Raw genomic sequence first — 18779 nt, 5'->3', positions numbered from 1 at the left:
TTAGGAAAGAAGAGACCCTACGTGATCTAATTTTCCTCCTCTGACGGCGGGGGATTTTCCTCTCCAAAGACCACAAATCTCACTCCAAACCTACTAATTGGCACATGGTGTCCTGACATCAGAGCGAAGTACTTCGCTGTTGCCTCCATCCTTTCCAGGAGGCCTGGGGCTGTTTCCCGTTGTCACGGCAACCGCCTGGGCCCTCCTCCGGCGGGCGGAAACTGAAGAGTGACTGACAACTGAAACTACACCACTATCACGCGTCCCATTTGCCAGGTTAAAACATGGCCACCACAGCAACAACCGACCCAAGCTTCTCACCAAATACCCGGGTCTGAGCAGCCCTGGGGCCTAGGCTAGGTCAGGAAAGGGAGCAACAGCACCGCGAACACAGCGAACAAGATTTCCGGAAACCTCCACCCAGCCCTTAGCTCCTCGGGCCTCTCCGCGAGGCACCCGACCATCGCCCTGTAGCGTCACTCCCGACGGCCCGTGCGCCCAAAATAGACAGCGACGGACACCCAATTAGAAGCGTGCCCGCCCCCCAGGCCCAGGCGGGGCAGGTTTAGGACCGGGAAGCTCCGCCCACCGCCGGCGTGTGACGTCGAGTCGCCATGGCCAGCTACCCGTACGGGCAGGTGAGTTTGGGGGGCGGGCGATTCCAGGAGGGGCCTCGCCGAATCCAGGCCCCGGCCCTGCCTTGCTTTCTCCCGGCTTTCTCCGCGCCCTTCCCACGCTGCAGCTGGCTTCAGTGAGGTCTCGCGCGGGAGAGAAGGCAAAAGGGCTGGTCGGTCGCACTCGTCTCACGTCACGCAGTGCTACAGGTCTGGGAGGTCGCGTCGCGCCCCCTCTGACGTCGCGCCGGCGAGGATTTGGGGACCTTGGACCCCACGTAACCAGGCTGGGCTCCGCTTGGGCCCTACACCTCAGGAGTCCCGCGGGGGCTCCCTGCGGCCTCACCAACGCCAACAGAACATTGAGAGCACTGGTTTCGTCGGCATCGTTGGGGGCGTCGGAGAAAAACACACCCTGACATACTGCATGCGAACAATCAGGAGAATCTGTGGTTTTCGCGGGTTCCACGAGTGACCTTGCTTACTTAGTCTAACACTTCCGTTTCACGCGTAGGAAAAGTGAATCCCAGAGAAGGCAGAACTCATCTGAAGTCTCTAGGCAGGCAGCAGAACCCGGAAGCCTCAGCAACATGCCCTTGCCCACCTCCAGCCCATTTTGATCCAGCCAAGAACATCACAGCAAGGGGATTCTGTCGCCAGAATCCTTTGTTGGACGACAGATTGGTAGAGTGGTTAAAGTTCAGCTTGGAGTCAGAGGAAAGCTCACACCTTGGCTCTATCACTTAAATAGTTTTGAGCAGCAAACTAGGCAAGGGTGTATTGCCTTTGTGAGCCTGTTTCCCCCTTAGTAAAATAGGGCCCAGTAATAGGGTCTACTTCATAGAGCTGCTAGGAAGAGTAACGAAGTCATGCTTGTAAAGCATTTGGTACTTCTAAAAGTGTAACTATTTTGATTTTTTTCTACACTCCTAGAAAGCCAGTGGTGGGGCGGGGTTCCTTAAATACCTTCATTTTAAGAAACCGAAGCCCAGGGAGGGCTCTTGAGTTGCCCAAGGTCATACTAATTTAGGAGATAAAACCCATGCAGGGAAAATTGGAAAACAAATATATGGGATATTAGCACCCCGCTGAGTATAGCCACGTGCCAAGAGTGGCGAGGAAGTGCGGTACTCTGTGGTTTTGTACACAGTATTTGGACCTTTATTATCTCAGCGATGAAGGTCCTGTAGGCCGAATCTCTAGCAGAGATTATTATCCCCAATTTATAGCTGAGGAAGGAGCCCAAAGAAGTTAAGTGGCTTGCTCAAGGTCACATGTAGCAAGTGAGGGCTAGAACTTAGAACTCCTTTCATTGCGTATCTAGCAGAGGTAGGGGGAAAAAAAAAAAAGGCTGGCATGGGCTGAGGTCAGGAGGAAGCATAACCTAGCAGGGTTTCTGAAGTTCCATTCCATTTGTTGGATCTTATGAAATGTTAATAGGCATTGCTAATAGAGGAAGATTCTGTGGTTTAGGTAGGTTTGGGAAATAGTCTGTTAAATACAACTGAATAAGTTTATTCAACATGGGGCATCTCTGAATTCTTCATTTGTTAATATGCTTTGTAAATCTGCCAGAGAGGACTGGGATATGCAGTATTTTTTTTTTTAATGTTTATTTATTTTTGAGACAGAGACAGAGCATGAGTGGAGGAAGGGGAGAGAGAGAGGGAGACCCAGGCTCTGAGCTGTTAGCACAGAGCCCGATGTGGGGCTCGAACTCACAAGCTGTGAGATCATGACCTGAGCTGAAGTCAGACGCTCGACACAACTGAGCCACCCAGGCGCCCCAGAATATGCAGTATTTCTTAAACTTACTTAACCATGGAGCTCCCTGCCACCCCCCACCCCCCAACCTCAACTGGCCGCTTTTTTAATGTCTGGTCATTTTTTTTTTTGGTAACACTAGTATTCTGGAGAAACACAGTTTGAGAAAACATTGCCATCACGCCTTGTTTCTTGGTGGATGGTTTGTGTCACGATCACCTAGGAGCTTGTTTAAAAAGCACCCCTTTGGGTTCCACCTCAGACCTATTCTGTGCCCAGGAAGGAGCCAAGAATCTACATCTTAATAAGCATCTGGAGTTCATTTGTATGCACCCTAGAGGCAATGACATAGAAATTAAGAGCCTGAACTTCCAGGTTAGATACAACTGGGCTAGAATCCTAATTCTAGCACTTAATAGTTATGTGCCTTTGGACAAACCATCTAAGGGCTCTGAGCCTCAGTTTCCTCACCTTTAGAAAGGGAGGAATGATAACAGGGAGGATTCTGGGGCGCCTGGGTGGCGCAGTCGGTTAAGCGTCTGACTTCAGCCAGGTCACGATCTCGCGGTCCGTGGGTTCGAGCCCCGCATCGGGCTCTGGGCTGATGGCTCAGAGCCTGGAGCCTGTTTCCGATTCTGTGTCTCCCTCTCTCTCTGCCCCTCCCCCGTTCATGCTCTGTCTCTCTCTGTCCCAAAAAAAAAAAAAAAAAAAAAAAGTTGGAAAAAAAAAAAGGGAAGATTCTGCCTTCATAGGGCTGAAATCAAGACAAAATATGATGAAGCCTGCAGGGAGCTTGGCACATTGCTGATACCAAGGGTGTGCAAGGCCTGGTGATGGCTCTTGCTCCCGCAGTTGCTGTTACCATGCTGCTTGGGCTTATGCTCAGAGTGAAATACTGAAGAGGAGCCCGAAGAGAAATGTGTCTAGAATAGAAGAAGAAATGCTTTTATCCCCCCGTTATACCCTTCTCTGCCTGTCCTTCCTGGTCCAGGGTATTCCAAGAAAGTGCCTGGTTGTTTTAGAGCATCCAAAGACTTCGTTAACACCAGGCCCGCTTCACCCAGTAAGTACATGGCCCTGGAGGATTCCATCCTATTGTTGGGAGTCAAAACTCCTCTCGTTTGCCACTGCCTCCAGCCGTGGGGTCCTCAAGCATGGTCTGGGTGTTGGGAGTCATAAACTCATAAAACTCAAGGACCCTTTCTTTGGTCCTGGGTGGGAGAGGGGCAGCTTTGATGGGTTTTGGTGAGTAAGAGCTTGGTCTCTGAGGCTGAGAGATTTGGCTGCACATCCCTGCTCTGCCATTTCCTTGCAGAAGTTTCTTGCAAAAGTCCAAAGCTCAGTTTTCCCTTCTTTAAAATGGGGTCATAAGAGAACCTACCTCAAGAGTTACTGTAGAGATTAAAGGAGATAATCCACGTAAAGTGCTTGGCGTCGTGTTTGGCATGTAGTAAATACTCCAAGGAAAGAGTGATACAGATGGATAAATTGTAGAATCGGTGTGATAAGTATTAAATGGGAGTAAGTGTGAGGCACTAGGACAGCACAGGAGGGACATCTAAGTCTGGGGGTGAGGAAATCTTGGGGTGACATTTAAGCCAAAAGCTGAATCACCAATCGGCATTAGCTGAGTGAAGAAAATGAAGGGACTAGCGTGCACAAAGGTCGGGAAAAGAGAGCCCGATATCTTGGAGGAATTTCAGGAGATCAATATGTAGTGAAGAGGGGGGAACGGCTAAGAAATGAGACCAGAAAGGTAAGCAAGGACCAGATCCTAGAGGACTTTGTATGCCTTTCAAGGGAGTGCGGACTTCATCCTGACTAATGAGGGGAGCTGTTGAAGAGTCTTCTCTCCTTTGTGCTTTGGAGCTGGCACCATGGGGCACTGTGAGAATGGACTGAAGCAGGAGAGACGAGGCAGGGAGACCAGTTTCAAAGTGGTTGAAGTAAACTTGATTACAGAGAACAGCGACCTGGTGGAAATGGATTTGAGAAGCGTTTGGGAGGTAGAATTGAGAAAACTCAGTGCCTAATTGGGGTGATGGAGGGGAGGAAAGAGGAGGTGCCCAGGAGGGCACTGGGGTTTCAGGTTTCAGGTTTGGGTGACTGGGTGGGAGGTACTGTTCGCTGAGATGGGGACACAGAGGGAGGGATACATTTGGAGAGAAGATCCAGGAGGTTGTTGGATGTGTGGGTCTGCAGCTCAGGAGAGATGGAACTGGACAGACGATTTTGGAGTGTCAGCACCGAGGCGGTAATTGAAGTCTTGGGACAGTTCTTGGCCCACTGTCTATTGGCTGCAGGTTTCTGGCCTTTTAAATATTTTAGGAGGCTCTGCTGGTGAATGCCCAGACCACTCCTGTCTTCTTGATTGTTTAACCCCTTAGAATGGGCTGTCGCCTCCTCCAGCAGACACTTGAGGGACGGCCCCAGAGCACAGGCCTCCGTTTGCAAGGCAGCCTGCCTACTCCCTTCCCCCTCAGGACTCGGCACGCACCCGCCTTTGATATCTCTGAACTCCACGAGGGTCTTGGGGGTAGAAGAATGAATGAATGCTCAGAGCCGAAGGAAAACACAGAGCTTCTTGAGTCGGTCCTGTAGGGGGAGCTGAGCTCCCCACTACTTGCGTGAATGCAAACAGAGGTTCAAGATGGTGCAGCAGAGATTCCATCACCTACTGAGAGGTTGGACTGGAGGGCCTTTGGGGTCTCTTACAGTCCTGTGCTTCTCAAATCAGGTCTGGGCGCTGGGCTGGAAAAAGAGTAAGATTCTTCTGAGTCCTGATTTCCGGGCTTGAAGCGTCTGAAAGATCACCCAGTCCACCTTCCCGCTTCAGCCCTGTCCACTGTAGAAACCCCTCGTATTTGACAGTTACATGGAGGACAGTCCCTGTTCAGTCACAGTTGAGTGAACACAGCAGAGGGTGGTAGAGTAGAGGCCCCGTTTCGAATCCGAGCTCCTCTGTTCTAGTTGTTTGTCCCAGGCACATTAGTAAACTCTGTACCTTAATTTTCTCATCTGTAAAATGGGGGCAATAGCCCTTCCTCACAGGACTGAGGATCAGTGAGGGTCAGTTGAACTGGAAGCACCTAGCAGAACCTCAGTACAGTGTGAATTGCCCCTTCCCTGCCCCAGTATATCAAATGTTTATTTGCGTTTAGTAAAGACCTAGGGATAGTTTTCTGTGATGCTTTGGGAACCGTGGTTGCAGGACTTCTCCCGTCTTTTTCTTTCTTTCACAGTCTTGTGTTGATCAGCATGAAATGCTCTCGGAAAAAGCCTCAAAAGGGTTGGCAGCATGGAGTAGCATAAAAGAACAGGGAGTCAGGGACTCCGGTTTTCATGTCTGGTTCAGACCTTCGCTAACAACTCCGTGACCCTGGAAACCATCTTCCCCAAACTTCCTCCGCAGCCTGGAGGCTCCAGTTCCTTCGTGGGTACGCGCTGGAAACCTGAGTCATTCTAAACACTTCCCTTTCCTTCCCCCTCCATCTACTCCCTAATCGAATTAGTCGTCAAGTCATGTCTAGCCTATCTCCGAAATAGCTTCAGAATCCATCCTGCTCGCCCCGTGTCTAAGTCCGCTGTCTGGTTCAAGCCCTGCCTGCCTAGCACCTGGGCTGCTGCCTCCCCCGCTAGCTCATCCTCCACCCCGCTGCTGGTTAATTCTCTAAACAACGCTCTGATCACGTTCCTCCTCCATTGGAAACCCTTCTATGGCGCTCTGTTTCCTCAGGCATAAAGCCCAAACTCTTTAGAGTGGTATTCATCTGTTCAAATATTTGTGGAGGCTTGCAGGTGCCAGGCACTGTGCTGGACCCTGGGTACCATGATGAATGAGGCCCAGTGTCTGGCCTCGGGGAGCCCACTGTTGCATGGAGGAGGCAGAGACAGACAGAAAATACCTTAAGACACCAGTAACTCACCAGCTAACAGAAATGCAGCAGGAGGGGAGCTTGGTCAAGGAGCCTGTAAAGAGCCAGCCTTTCTGAGTTCACCTTGCATTCTTGTCCCCGCCCCTGCTTTTCAGGCCATTCCCCCACCTCTCTGTGCTCACTCATAGATGTGTGCCTTCATCAATCTTCTCCCTCCTGTCTGGAATGTCCTTTCCTGCTTTCCTTTTAGGGAATGCGCGCGCATCCTTCAAGGCCGCCTCCAGTATCACTCCTGCCTCCTCCAGGAAGCCTTCCTTGATCCACTTCATGCATTTCTTCATTTGATTGCTCATCTGTCATTCAACGAACAGAACGAATTACTCTGTTTATGTCTCCTTGATAGCAGTTAAGTAGACTTTTCTGATGGCACGGATCAAACTGTATCATAATCACTTTGGGCCACATAGGGATAGGCCCTATTTAGTTTTGCCCTGCCCCATACCTAGTACGGTGTGGTCACTCTATAAATACTTGCTGAATGAAGTCATTTCACAGGTGTGAAAAATCTTCCTTTTTTTGTTGGAGGACTGTTGGCAGGATTCTTCCAGGAGCACTCGTGTCTCTGTCTCTCTCTCTCTCTCTCTCTCTCTCTCTCTCTCAAAGTGCTCTGTAAACTGCGCAGGTAAAGGCTCTAACACAGGGCAGACCAGAAAGGGTTTAGCTGCTGCCAGACTGCACCAGACCCAGCAGGCCCCTGAAATGTGACAGCAGGAGGGTCAGAAGACCTGCCTGGCGACACCTGCTTTGGCGGCCTGGGGGCATTTCCCAGGGGGAAGGCCTGTGCCTCAGGTGCCCTTGGCCAGGTCCAGTTTATGGCTTTGCTCACAGGGCTTGTTGCGGAGCAGCTACTTCCTGCCTTGGTCTGGCCTGTTCTTTGGGTGCGCCCAGTCTCTGCAGGGGCCCCACCCCTTTTCTCATCCTACGCTGGAATCCTGTGCCCTATTGGTTAAGGAAAGAGCACTGTAGCAGGAGGCGTTGGGAGTCACTGGGCTCGGGTGTGGTGGGGAGTGGTCTGCCTCCACCTCTGCCTCCAGCTCCGGGTGATTTGGGTGATTTGGGTGATTCGAGCGGTTCGAGCGGTTCCCTTCCCCTCTCCTTAGTTACCCCATCCGTAAACTGAAGGGGTTAGGTTAGATGACCACCTCCTGGCACCCCTCCCATCACACTGCTCCAACTCCCTTCTTTTTGTCCCAGCTCAAATGCGGCTTTCTCCTGGAAACTCCCCTGATCTCCCCCTCTTTCCTTTCTGGTCCCATGACGCATGGCTTATGCATCCATTCGCAGCACCCGTTTCCTTCTGCTGTTTTGTTAGACGTTGGAGAATGTTTCCATGCCTCTTCAGTTAACTGTTCAGTTAACTGCTCCTTCAGACTGTTCTGCTCCTTTATACACGCCCCCCAAGAATTTATCTGGTCCAGGGCTTTGCCGATGATAATTAATATAATAATAACAACAGCCAAGATTTATAGATCATTTGCTTTTGCCAGGCACTGTTGTGAGAACTTTTTTTCTTACATTGGTGGTTTTCTTTTTTTTCTTTTTTTCTTTTTTTTAATGTTTAGTTTTGAGAGAGAGAGAGAGAGAGAGAGACAGAGTGAGAGCAGGGGAGGGACAGAGAGAGAGGGAGACGCAGAATCCGAAGGCTCTGAGCTGTCAGCATAGAGCCTGGTGCGGGGCTCGAACCCGTGAACCGTGAGACCTAAGCCAAAGTTGGACGCTTAACCGACTGAGCCACCCAGGCGCCCCACTTTAGTGGTTTTCAAACTGTCTTTCGAGTCACCATAAGGTTTCTACAGAGCTCCCTCAGGATCTGACAAGAGAGGGGGCCAGCATGGTCGGGGCTCTGAAACCCCCACCTCGCTTCTACCAAAGCAAGTTTCTTTTATCTGTTAAAATTACATTTTATCAGAAGAGTCTTTAGCTAAGAGTTAAACTGACAAAATTCTGCTGCATGTATTTCTTGTAATCAGCAGAACCTTCCAGTGAGGGAGAGATTATTATATTTTACTTGTGAGGAAACAGGCACGGGGAGATTAAGCCAGTGGCCCACGGTGAGAACTCAGCTGGTGAGTGCAGAGTTTGGAATTGAGATTGGTCTGTGATTTCACCGTGAAGGAGCCTTGCTGCTAGCTCCGGCAGTTTCCAGGGTGGAAAAGCCCCCACGATGCCGAGTGGGGAAGGTGGAAGGACCTCTTCCTGCCCTCCCTCAAGAAGCCTCCCTTCCTTGAGCAAGCCGACCTCCTTTAGATGAAGTGTGAATTTGGCCTTAGCCTTGAGGAAAGGTGCCCCAGAAGCTACCAAACACAATAAAAAGAGGAAGTCCAGGCTCTCAGCAGCTAGTCCACTGGTGTGCGTTACAGGTTTATCTAGAACACGTCCAGATGGTACCCTCCTCAGAGCTGGGCCCAGCTGCTCCCTGTGCCTTTGAGCCCAGCCTGTCTGCAGATGTGCTGGGGCTGCCCTCTGTCATTTAGGGACTTGTAGCTGAACACTCGGAGTTTGCGGGTCCCTGGCTAGTGGTGTGGGGACGTGGACAAGAGAGGGAGCACCCCCTCGTATGTGTGCTACCATACACGTGGCCTGGGCTCAACAGCCGGGAGACCCAGGTCCTGGTCCCAGCCCCTCCACGTGGTCTATGCGTGATTTTTCTGGACCTGGCTTTCCTCCTGCCTAGCACGGTGCTGTTATTAATAGTTAATGCGTTTTGAGTGCCAGGGCCTGGGTCGGGCACTTCACATGATCGGTGTCATTTCGTTCACATACCAACCTGGGATAGGCGCTATTTTTATTCCCACTTAGAGCAAAGGATACTGAGGCTTAGAGAGGGTAAGTCATGAGCCCAGTTCATAAATGGCAGAGCCTGAAGTCAGACTGGTCTTTTTTGCCTCTTAGCGATCGCACTATGGTGCCTGAGGAGTAGGGTCTCCCCTGCCTGTCTCCCAGAGTCACGAGTGAGATGCTTTTGTGTCTCAGGCTCTTCTAGGATAAGGAAGCCATGCTGCCGACACAGCGTCTGTGATCGAAGAGGGTCGGGGTGTGTGGTGCAAATCACATTTGCGCCGTGAATTTGCCACATAGGGCTGGAGGTAGCACAGGATGAGGATTTGGGATTTTGATTCATTCACCTCCTCATTTGTTCTGTAAATATTTACCGAGCATCCATCCATTCGGCACTGGGGGCTGGGGATACGAGTGGCAAACCAGACACGATCCCAGCCCCCACGGAGCCCCTCGGCGTGATAGGAAGGGGAGCCAGGAGGGCAAGCCCTGACTTCACAGGTCGTTGACAGTACGATCTTGCCTAAGTTTTATCTTCTCTGGAAGCCTCAGGTTGCCCGTCTGAGCAGCGAGATCATAATTCCAGCCCTGCCTATGGGGTCAGCTGCAAGAGGGCGGTGGCAGTGGCAGTGCTTTGTAACTGTAAAGTGCCAGACTGTGGCTGGTTTCCGGCCTTATCATTCTGACGGATATTTTGCTCTTGTTACAGGGCTGCCCAGGAGCTGGAGGACAAGCGCCCGGAGCCCCTCCGGGTAGCTACTACCCTGGACCCCCCCACGGTGGAGGGCAGTATGGCGGCGGGGTACCCCCTGGTGGCAGTTACGGCGGGGGTCCTGCCCCCGGGGGGCCTTATGGACCACCGGCTGGTGGAGGGCCCTATGGACACCCCAATCCTGGGACTCCAGGAGGACTGTATGGTAGTGCGGCCCCAGGGGGTCCCTATGGCCAGCCACCTCCGAATTCCTACGGTGCCCAGCATCCCGGGCCTTACGGACAGGGACCTCCTCCAGGTGAGTAGGGATCTTGGACTCCAGGTGCCTCTGACCTTGTTCTGAGTTATCTGGGGCCCGTCCTTGCCCTTCCTGTGGGTGTGCGGGCAGTCTCGTCTCTGGCTCCCTAGCATCTTGCTTCTGGCTCCAGCTTGCAACAGCAGAACAAGGAACGTGTTAGTTAACTTGCTGTGGTAACAACAACTCCAAAATCACTTCGGCTTACAACAGCAGACGTGTATTTCTATCGCTCGCTCGCACTCACTTACTTTTGCTTACGTGTCAGCGGCTGAGGATTTGGCTGCCGAGGTTCTGAGCCACATGTCTGTGCTTTCCACGTCCAGGCTGAAGGAGCAGCCCCTGAGATACGTTGAGAATGTGGCAGGAAAGATGGGGAGGGCTGGCAGGAAAGCACAGTGCCCCTTAAAGTTCCTGCGCTGAAGTTCTTTACATCTTCTTCCACCCGCGTTCTGTCGGCCCCACCACAGCCCCTGGTCAAGCCTGACCTACCATCAGTAGGATGGGAATGGATGGTCCTCTTGCGGAGGGGCTCCACAAGCCACCAGGCAGTGGAGAGGGCGTACGGCACTCTTACAGGGGAGGGGCGGGGGAGTCGGCAAACAACTGGAGGCAGTGCACCTCGGGGAGGACCCATTTCTGGGGGAGGGAGATTGGCCCTTATGTGTAGAAAGGCAAGGTAGTGAAGTTGTTGAAAACCCGGGCTTTTGATACCAGACCACGTACTGACCTGACCAGATCAACCTGTTTGTGCCTCATCGTCCACACGCGTAAAATGGGTGAATGCCACGACCTGATGAGATTATTAATGAGGATTCGATGAGAAGGTGCAGGTGAACGCTGGGCACGGCGGGAAGGCCTTAGTACCCACTGTGCTGTAAGAGGACTCGTTCGGGGACATCTCAGCAAGGAGGTATTCCGCATGTAATGGGGTAGCACGTGTGACGAGGGCCTTACCACTGAGATGTACTGAGACAGGCAGGAGAATGCCGCAGGGAGAATAAAGATCAAAGATAGTGAAGGTGAGGTACTGGACAAGGTCGGTGGCGGGGGGAGGGGGGCTTGGAGATCCAGTGGAAGCAGAGAATCCTGGTGGGCGGCCTCAGGCTCAGTGCACATTTCCAGGTGGCTGCAGATAGGGGGTCAGGGAGGGGGAGTGCCTGGATCCCTGTGTCCTCACGGACTCGGCCTCTTCACAGAACGCTTACCTCCAGGAGACCAAGCCAGCAGCACGGCATCTAGAACCGCCCTGGCGCACCTGCACGGCCTCCAGGGAGCGGCCCCACTGGGCGGCTACAGCATCTTCGCGCTCGTTCCCAGGCGGGCGGCCCCGAGGGAGATGCTCACACCTTGGGGGATCTAAACACCGAGGCAGTGGCATTTATCTTGTCAGAGCTCAGAGCTTCTGGCTGTTTGCTTTCAGCCCAGCAGCTTCGTGGCGGAGTCCCTCGTCCTTTTGAAATCTCGTCTGTGAGCCCACATGAGGTCACTGCAGGGGAAGGAGCCCCTCTCTGGGAGGCTTATCCCCATAGGGCCTGAGGCCAGAGGTCATCTCTAGGGCCGCAGAGAGAGGAGAAATGTGCCTCAGGCCTTTCGCTGCTCGCCGTCTGCGGCTTCCCCTCGTGTGGCCACCTTTGTCTCCTTTCCAGTGCAGCTAGTGACTCCCTGGAACAGCGCTTCCTAAAGCCTGATCCAGGGGCGCCTGGGTGGCTCAGCCGGTTAAGCATCTGACTCTTGGTTTTGGCTCAGGTCATGACCTCACGGTTCATGCATCCAAGCTTCTGTGCTGATGGTGCGGAGCCTGCTTGGGATTCTGTCTCCCTCTCTCTCTGTCCCTCTCCCACTCGTGCACACTCTGTCTCTCAAAAAAATAAAGTTTTTAAAAACTAACAAAAAAAACAAGAGAGAAGGAGTACAAAGGAGAGGGGAAGGAAGCCGGTCCAGAGATGGAAGAATAGGGAAGGCTTTATGGAAGGAACGGCATTTCATTTGGGTGTTGCAGGGAGACAGGAAATGGATGCAGAGAGACGAGGGAGAAAGGGTTACACGGCGGGGAGCAGCAAAGCCTCCGCTGTGGGATTGAGCAGGGGTGGCTAAGAGTGAGTATATAATGCTCCATCTCGGCTGGAACAGAGCGGCGAGGGGGACAGAGGGCGAGAGGTAGGCAAGAATGGACCACATTGCGGGAGGGCCTGGCATGCTGTGTTAAGGATGCTGGACTTTATTTTGCAGGCGGTGGGGAGCCTTGAAAGAGGTTTGAGTTGAGGCGAGGGGTAATGGGTTAGAACTGAGTTAATTTTGGAGATTACTCTAAAGGGACAGGGTGGCGGAGAGTAGCTGTAAGGATGGGTTGGTTAGGCATTTTGGTTTGTTACAACAATCCACGTGAGAGGCGTCTGAACCAGTGCAGGTGCGTCGGAACGGGGAGGAGGCACCTGTGTGTGGATCTCACAGAACCGGGCAGCTCTCTCTGGGTGTGTGGGGGTGAGGAGGTGTCAGAGATGTCTCCAGGGAGGTTTGGGGATGGGTCCTCGCGTTGGAGGTGATGGGGAACAAGAAGAGGTAGAGTTCTGTGGCCACGCACACTCTGGTGACTCCTGATAGAATATGTCAGCTGTCACCGTGCCAGGAAGATCAGACCTGGATCAGACCTGATTCCCACACCAGAGGGCCCCTTGCTGCCGTGACTCAAAATATTCATCCCTGGGCTGTGCCTGGTAGCTGCTCAGCAAATGTTTTTGGGTTGCCGGTCTTTGGGGAAGAGATAATCCTTCTTTGCAGAGAATTCTCAGTCAGCCGGAAAGTCCCTGTTCCTTAGAAACTTAAGATCAAAGAAAGAAATGACTGGAACACTGTAGGAAAAGCCCAGCAGGTTCACAGAGTAGAAGCCGGCTGCAAATACTCGTTGAGTCTGCACCGAAGGTCCTCTTCCATGAGAACAAGGCTGTTGGCTTAAGGGGAGACGGGGTCGGTGGACCTGTGAGGCTTTGTGGGTAAGGAAAACCCATCGCCAGCGAGGCACCAAGGCCGGCCCTCCCCAGTATTTCTTCACACTGGCCTTGAGACCTGTGGCTAATTCCTCTGGCTTGCACCCCTTCCTGCAGGTGGTGTTCCTCCCAACGTGGATCCTGAGGCTTACTCCTGGTTCCAGTCCGTAGACTCTGATCACAGTGGCTACATCTCCATCAAGGAGCTGAAGCAGGCTCTGGTCAACTCCAACTGGTCCTCGTTCAACGACGAGACGTGCCTCATGATGATAAGTGAGTCCTAGCCCTTCCCCGTGGGCTCGAGCTGGGGCAGTGCCACCTGAGACCTGATGGTGGCTGGGCAGCCATTCTGAGGAGAAATCTTCCTGCCAGGGAGGATTTCAGGCAGGAAGTTGGGTTCAAGGTGAGATCCTCTAGACTGAGAGCTCCTTCCCTGAGATCTTTTCTCAAGTTCCGGACCCCGCTGAGTCACATGCCGTTTTCCGTTCTGCAGAGTGGGACCCCCTGCCCTGGTAGCAGATGGCACAGAGGTGGTCAGCTGCCAAGCGTACAGAGAATACGCAGTTCTGGAAGGGCTAGAGCTGAGGGTGGCCAAGGGTAGGGGCTGGTCAATACTTGATGAGAGTGTGTCTCAGGTATAAGCATCTGGGCCTCGGGCCTGTGGCTCTGTGGAGTCTCCTACTCTGGCCTGGGTTGTACCCGCGGACCCTCGGCCCTCAGTCTTGAAGCTTTTCTTCCCTCCACCCCGTCTCCACCCAAGACATGTTTGACAAGACAAAGTCAGGCCGCATCGACATCTATGGTTTCTCGGCTCTGTGGAAGTTCATTCAGCAGTGGAAGAACCTCTTCCAGCAGTATGACCGGGACCGCTCGGGCTCCATCAGCTACACCGAGCTGCAGCAAGGTGAGGGCCACGGTGGGGACTCTGCACAGGCAGAGCTAGACTTTTCCATTTACTCCCTATGCAGGGAAGGGGGTTTTCTCTAGCCTCTGACTCCCACATGTCCACCTACACTCTAAAACTCAGCACGGGTCCCTTCCCCATCCCTTCTGTGATCAGGCTGGGGCACTGAGCCAAGATCCAGGGCAAGAGGGCACCTGGTTCTGGGGATCGGGGCTGGACTCCTGGTACCACTAGATGAGAGACACCAGCCAGCAGGGAGCCTCGGGGATGGGAGCTCGGCGGCCCAGGGCACTTTGAGACCAGTGTGTGGGGCCTGTGTGGCTCTTTCCTCTCTAGTTTCTAGCATGCAGAATGGAAAGAGCCCTGTACAAGGACTCAGAAAGGTGGTTTTTGTTACCAGCTCTGCTAGAAGGCAGTTTCCTTCCCAACCCTGGGATCCAGACCACGCTAAAAGTTGCATTCGGGTAAGATGGCCTGAGGCCATAGCTCCAGGTCTGGTTCCATTTCGGACTCTACAAGATGGGTGGTTAGTGGGGTGATAAGAATCTGACAGGGAGCTTTGCCACCTGGGAGGGGGAAAGGGCTTCCTGAGAACCTGGCCCCTTCCTTGCTTGACTGTGGATTTCAGTCAGACTGAGGAGCTCTGGGTGGGGGTGAGCTCACCATGTCTGTGCCCTGGTTGAAGGAAACAGAGATGACCTGTACTGATCATGCCGGGTCCTGTCACGGATATTGGTGAGGGTGACGTTTACACCAAAATCGGTACTTACGGAGCGCTTGCTGTGTGCCAGGCACTGTATGAAGCGCTTCTGATATGTTACATCACTTGTTCTGCCCGTGCAATAGCTACTGTTTATTGTTCCCCACTCTAGGTGAGGGATCTCTTATTATTGCCCCTTTACAGGTGAGAAAACTGAGGCTTAGTTTAGGCAACTTCCCCAAGGGCCACGTAGCAAAAGGGGAGCTTTTAGCCTGGGCTGGTAGATGTGCAGAGAGGAACAAAGGAAGCCTCCCAGGTGGAGGGACAGAGAGCGACACGCAGGCCGTGACCTTGGAACTGCCCAGCAGCCTCGCCTGGGGAGAGGAAGACGATTTGATTATTTTTAACAAATAACAAAGTGTTGTTATGTGTCAGGCACCGCGCCAAGTGCTTTATAGGATCACCTCCTTTAATCCTTACTAGAACCTACAAGGTAAGTATTATTCCCATTTTCGGGATGATAAGACAGGGGCTTAGCAAGGGTAAGCAACTTGCTGAAGGGCTGTCTCGACTACGGAGCAGGCCTTTGTCATGTCTACTCTGTCGTACCGCCTCCGATGTCCGCCCCGGGAAGGTTGGTCCCGGGGGCGCGGGCTTCCTTCTGTAATGCACATGAGTCAGAGAAGAGCTAGCCCCGTGTCCTTCTGGGACCCCGTGGGCCCGACTGAACAGGCAGTAGTGGAGATTTGGAGAAAGGGATGGGAGCTTTCCAGCTAAGGGCACCATCCAGCTAGAGCCCCTTTTGTGCTCCCGCCTCTTGGACAGACCCTAGGGACCTCTGTCCTCTCCGTTTTGGCGCTCATGTCCTCCAAGTCCCCTGCACTGCCGTGCTCCACGGAGCTGGTGGACGGTGGTGCTCATGGTAAGGTTTTGTGTCTGCTCTCTGTGCCCCTCCCTCCCCTGCAGCTCTGTCCCAAATGGGCTACAACCTGAGCCCCCAGTTCACCCAGCTCCTGGTCTCCCGCTATTGCCCGCGCTCTGCCAACCCCACCATGCAGCTAGACCGCTTCATCCAGGTGTGCACCCAGCTGCAGGTGCTGACCGAGGCTTTCCGGGAGAAGGACACAGCTGTACAGGGCACCATTCGGCTCAGCTTCGAGGACTTCGTCACCATGACAGCTTCTCGGATGCTATGACCCAGCCCATCTGTAGAGTGGAGTGTACCAGGGGCCTTTCCTGGCCCCTTAGAGCGGGAGAGGCATGCGGGCCTCTCCGCTTTTCCTGTCCCTCCTAGAAAAAGATTCTCCCTTGCCTGATGCAGCGCTGTTCCCGAAGAGGGCTGGGAGTCTTGTGTCAGTCACCAAATAGCGGGGACCTAGGCTGAGGCCACACAGGAGGTGGCCAAAGAGAGGACTGGACGTTGAATGCCCTTGGAGCCCTGAGTATTTCAATGGCCCAGCCTCGTGCCAGGAGCAGAAGATGCCAGTTAGTGTCCAGTCCGCTGGGCTCTAGCCTCTAGCTGTCACTCCTCCGCCCTGACACCAGGGGTAAGTGATCATCAGCCTCATGCCATTAGCACCTGAGTCCCTTCACCCATACCGTCTTGTCAGATGAACCCAGTTTCTCCAAAGTGGAAGCTGACCAAGCACGAGGGAGGTTTGTCCGCGGGACCAAGTGGCTTGGATTCCACCACCCCGTGTCCCCAAATCCACGTGTGTTGTCTTGTAGCTGCCTGGCTGCTGGCCCTGCTCGGGGGCTTGGACCGCCTGCTCTCTGGGCACCCTTGGCCAGGCTACCCCTCTGCAGCTCGGACCCCTCACTTGCCTGCCATTCCCTGCTCGGCTTCAATCCCCAGGGGACAGTTGTCACCTCCCACTGCCAATGCTGTTTTTTTAAGTTGTGTGTTTTTTCTTTCGGGGCCAAAAGTTCAGTGAAACTGTAAGCTCAATAAAAGGACAGAACTCTGGAGTTCCGCGTTTTCCGTCACACTTCCTGGCTCCAGTTCACACCCCCGTGTGCGTGCCCATTCGGCCACTCGTCTCTTCCTCGTTCACCGCGTATGTAAGTACATAGCGTAGACCACACCATGCAGAAAGAAGTGTCTCGGGGGGACATGGCCCACGTGGGGCTGGTGCCATTTGCCGGGGTGAAGTTGAAGTGTAGGGACTGGCCGGGTTCACTTCAAGAAGCCAGCTGTGTTTGATATCGGTTTTAGGGCTGGCGTGGTAGGCTACGGGCAGCCGCCCTAAACTTTTCACAGCATGGCTTTTTCATTATCTCAAGCCTTAGTTTTATCTTGCAGACAAACTGCATTTATTAAGTCATAACTTTCCCCCCATTTTTATTAAGCACAGACATCTGTGCTTGCCAGCTAGATCCTTAGATCAGCATGATAACCAGTCTACACCAAATGTCTGTAGTGATCTGACAGAATTTCAATCAAAAGCTAAGACACCAGACATTCTGGTTTGTTGGGGGACTTTATCATGGGCACCAGTGTGATAATCCTTTTGCTTTGGGTGATGAAGATAAGAAAGCTCTTGTCCCTGCACTGGGTGCTTGGGGGAAGCAGCTCAGTGAGCCCAATAGGTTTGCCGGGCTCAGCCAGTTCGGCCCCGTTGTCCCCTGGGCTGCCGTGTGCTAGAATCCTGGCACCAGACCAGCCTCCACCCGGGGCTAGATCTCCCCGTTGCCCCACCCTGAGTCCCGCCTCTGCTTGCCATCCTCCGGGGACAGCTCAGTGCCCTTCCAGGAAACAAGCTTCCTCTTCGACAAGCAGCACTTCTTCCTCATGGGATTCCAAATCCTGCCACCTTGAAAACACCACCCATGACTGTGGTTTTCTGTCTTGGGCCACCCAGAACCTGTATCACCCCTTTCTGCATGCCAGGCTTCTAGATACCTGGAACGTGCCACCATGTGTCCCCCGGGCCTTCGTTCCCTGGGCTGGGTGGTCCCGGGTGCTTCAGCAGCTCTTCCCTGAGCACTGCTCACCTGGGTATCCTGGTCCTCTGAATTTTCTCCAGCTCATCCGAATCCCCCCAAAGGGAGGCCTCGGGCCCACCAGGGGACTGAGTTCAGCCAGCAGGGTAGAGTAGAAATGAGGCCGTTAGGGGAAGCTTCTGTTGTTTCTTTGCTCCCACTGAGCCAAGTGTCTACCGAAACCTGCCTCTAGAATGGTGCCAATCATAGTGTCAGCCTTGTGCTAGGCCAGGGCCGAGGAGCCCCAGGCCTGGGTTCGTCCCCGTGGGCTGGTCCCTGTGGGTAAGTGGTTCCGAGCTCGGGTCCAGCCCTCACACCTCACTCTGCCCACTGGACCTCCGAGCCCGGCTACACGAAACTCCACACACGGCTTTGGATCCTAAGGCCAGCGGGAGTGCGGAAGGAGAGGGCAGCCCGTCCCGCCTGGCAATGACCGCACATCTGTGAAAATGGCCACGAGCGCCAGGTTGGTGAGTCATCCAAGGGGTGGATGACATACTTAGGCCGTACCTTCCACCTGCTCTTGGAAAGCGTGATGTCTAAGAGGAGGGGCGCCAAAGCATTCCCGGGCTGGGCCCCTGGCAGGACCGTGCCTTCGCCCCATTTCTTGACGGGTGAGGTCAGAGGGAGCCCGAAGCTCCATTAATCAAGTTAAGCAGAGCCGGTGGTGCGCACAGCCGAGCCGGCCCCTGCCAGATGCCTCCCACCCTCTCAGCAGAGCGGTGCTTCAGACTGCACTCCACTTCCTGCTCTGGCAACGGGGATCGGGGCCTCTGGCAGCCCTCTAATCATCCTGGTGGCAGACGGAGCATGTCTGCGGCTTTCTCTTTTTATCCTGGGAGTTCAGAGAAAGTAAACGCGAGCCCGATTTCCAAGAAGGGGAAGGCAACAGTAAATCAGTCTGTGAACCCTGCTGTCTGCCCACCGCTCCCCGCCCCGCACACTGCCGCCGCCATCTCCCTTACCTCCCAGAGGCCGCCAGGCCCAGAAGCAGACAGATGTGTCAAGGATCCGGGTCCTGGGCACTGGAGGGTTGGCACCGCCTGAGGGGGCGGCACCGCGTGCGCTCTGAATCCTGGCTAGGAGCCCCTCTGGGATCCAGTGTGTT

General features: G+C 53.7%; 1 protein-coding gene across 3 annotated transcripts; it reads left to right on the top strand.

Annotated features, from left to right (window-relative positions):
- Window positions 1-568: 568 nt before the first annotated feature.
- On the top strand, window positions 569-16657 carry PEF1 (penta-EF-hand domain containing 1). Of its 3 annotated transcripts, none has more exons than XM_030325723.1 (6): window positions 569-638; window positions 9801-10101; window positions 13203-13358; window positions 13846-13989; window positions 14390-14453; window positions 15656-16657. In XM_030325723.1, the coding sequence occupies exons 1-6, from the start codon at window positions 615-617 to the stop codon at window positions 15981-15983; spliced, it is 1017 nt and encodes a 338-aa protein (XP_030181583.1). In that variant the 5' UTR covers window positions 569-614; the 3' UTR covers window positions 15984-16657. The 3 variants fall into 3 exon arrangements, with proteins under 3 accessions (XP_030181583.1, XP_030181585.1, XP_030181584.1); XM_030325725.2 differs by having other exon boundaries at window positions 14326-14453; XM_030325724.2 differs by lacking the exon at window positions 14390-14453.
- Window positions 16658-18779: the final 2122 nt, after the last annotated feature.

The sequence above is a fragment of the Lynx canadensis genome, chromosome C1 (assembly GCF_007474595.2).
Source record: "Lynx canadensis isolate LIC74 chromosome C1, mLynCan4.pri.v2, whole genome shotgun sequence".
Classification (NCBI taxonomy): Eukaryota; Metazoa; Chordata; class Mammalia; order Carnivora; family Felidae; genus Lynx; species Lynx canadensis.
This window is presented reverse-complemented; position numbering and strand designations above follow the sequence as displayed.

Excerpts from the sequence above, each read along its gene's own strand:
- PEF1 (XM_030325723.1), top strand. The coding sequence starts at position 615 with ATGGCCAGCTACCCGTACGGGCAG. Across the intron at positions 639-9,800 it reads CCAGCTACCCGTACGGGCAG|GGCTGCCCAGGAGCTGGAGG; the intron begins GTGAGTTTGGGG and ends CTCTTGTTACAG. Across the intron at positions 10,102-13,202 it reads CGGACAGGGACCTCCTCCAG|GTGGTGTTCCTCCCAACGTG; the intron begins GTGAGTAGGGAT and ends CCCTTCCTGCAG.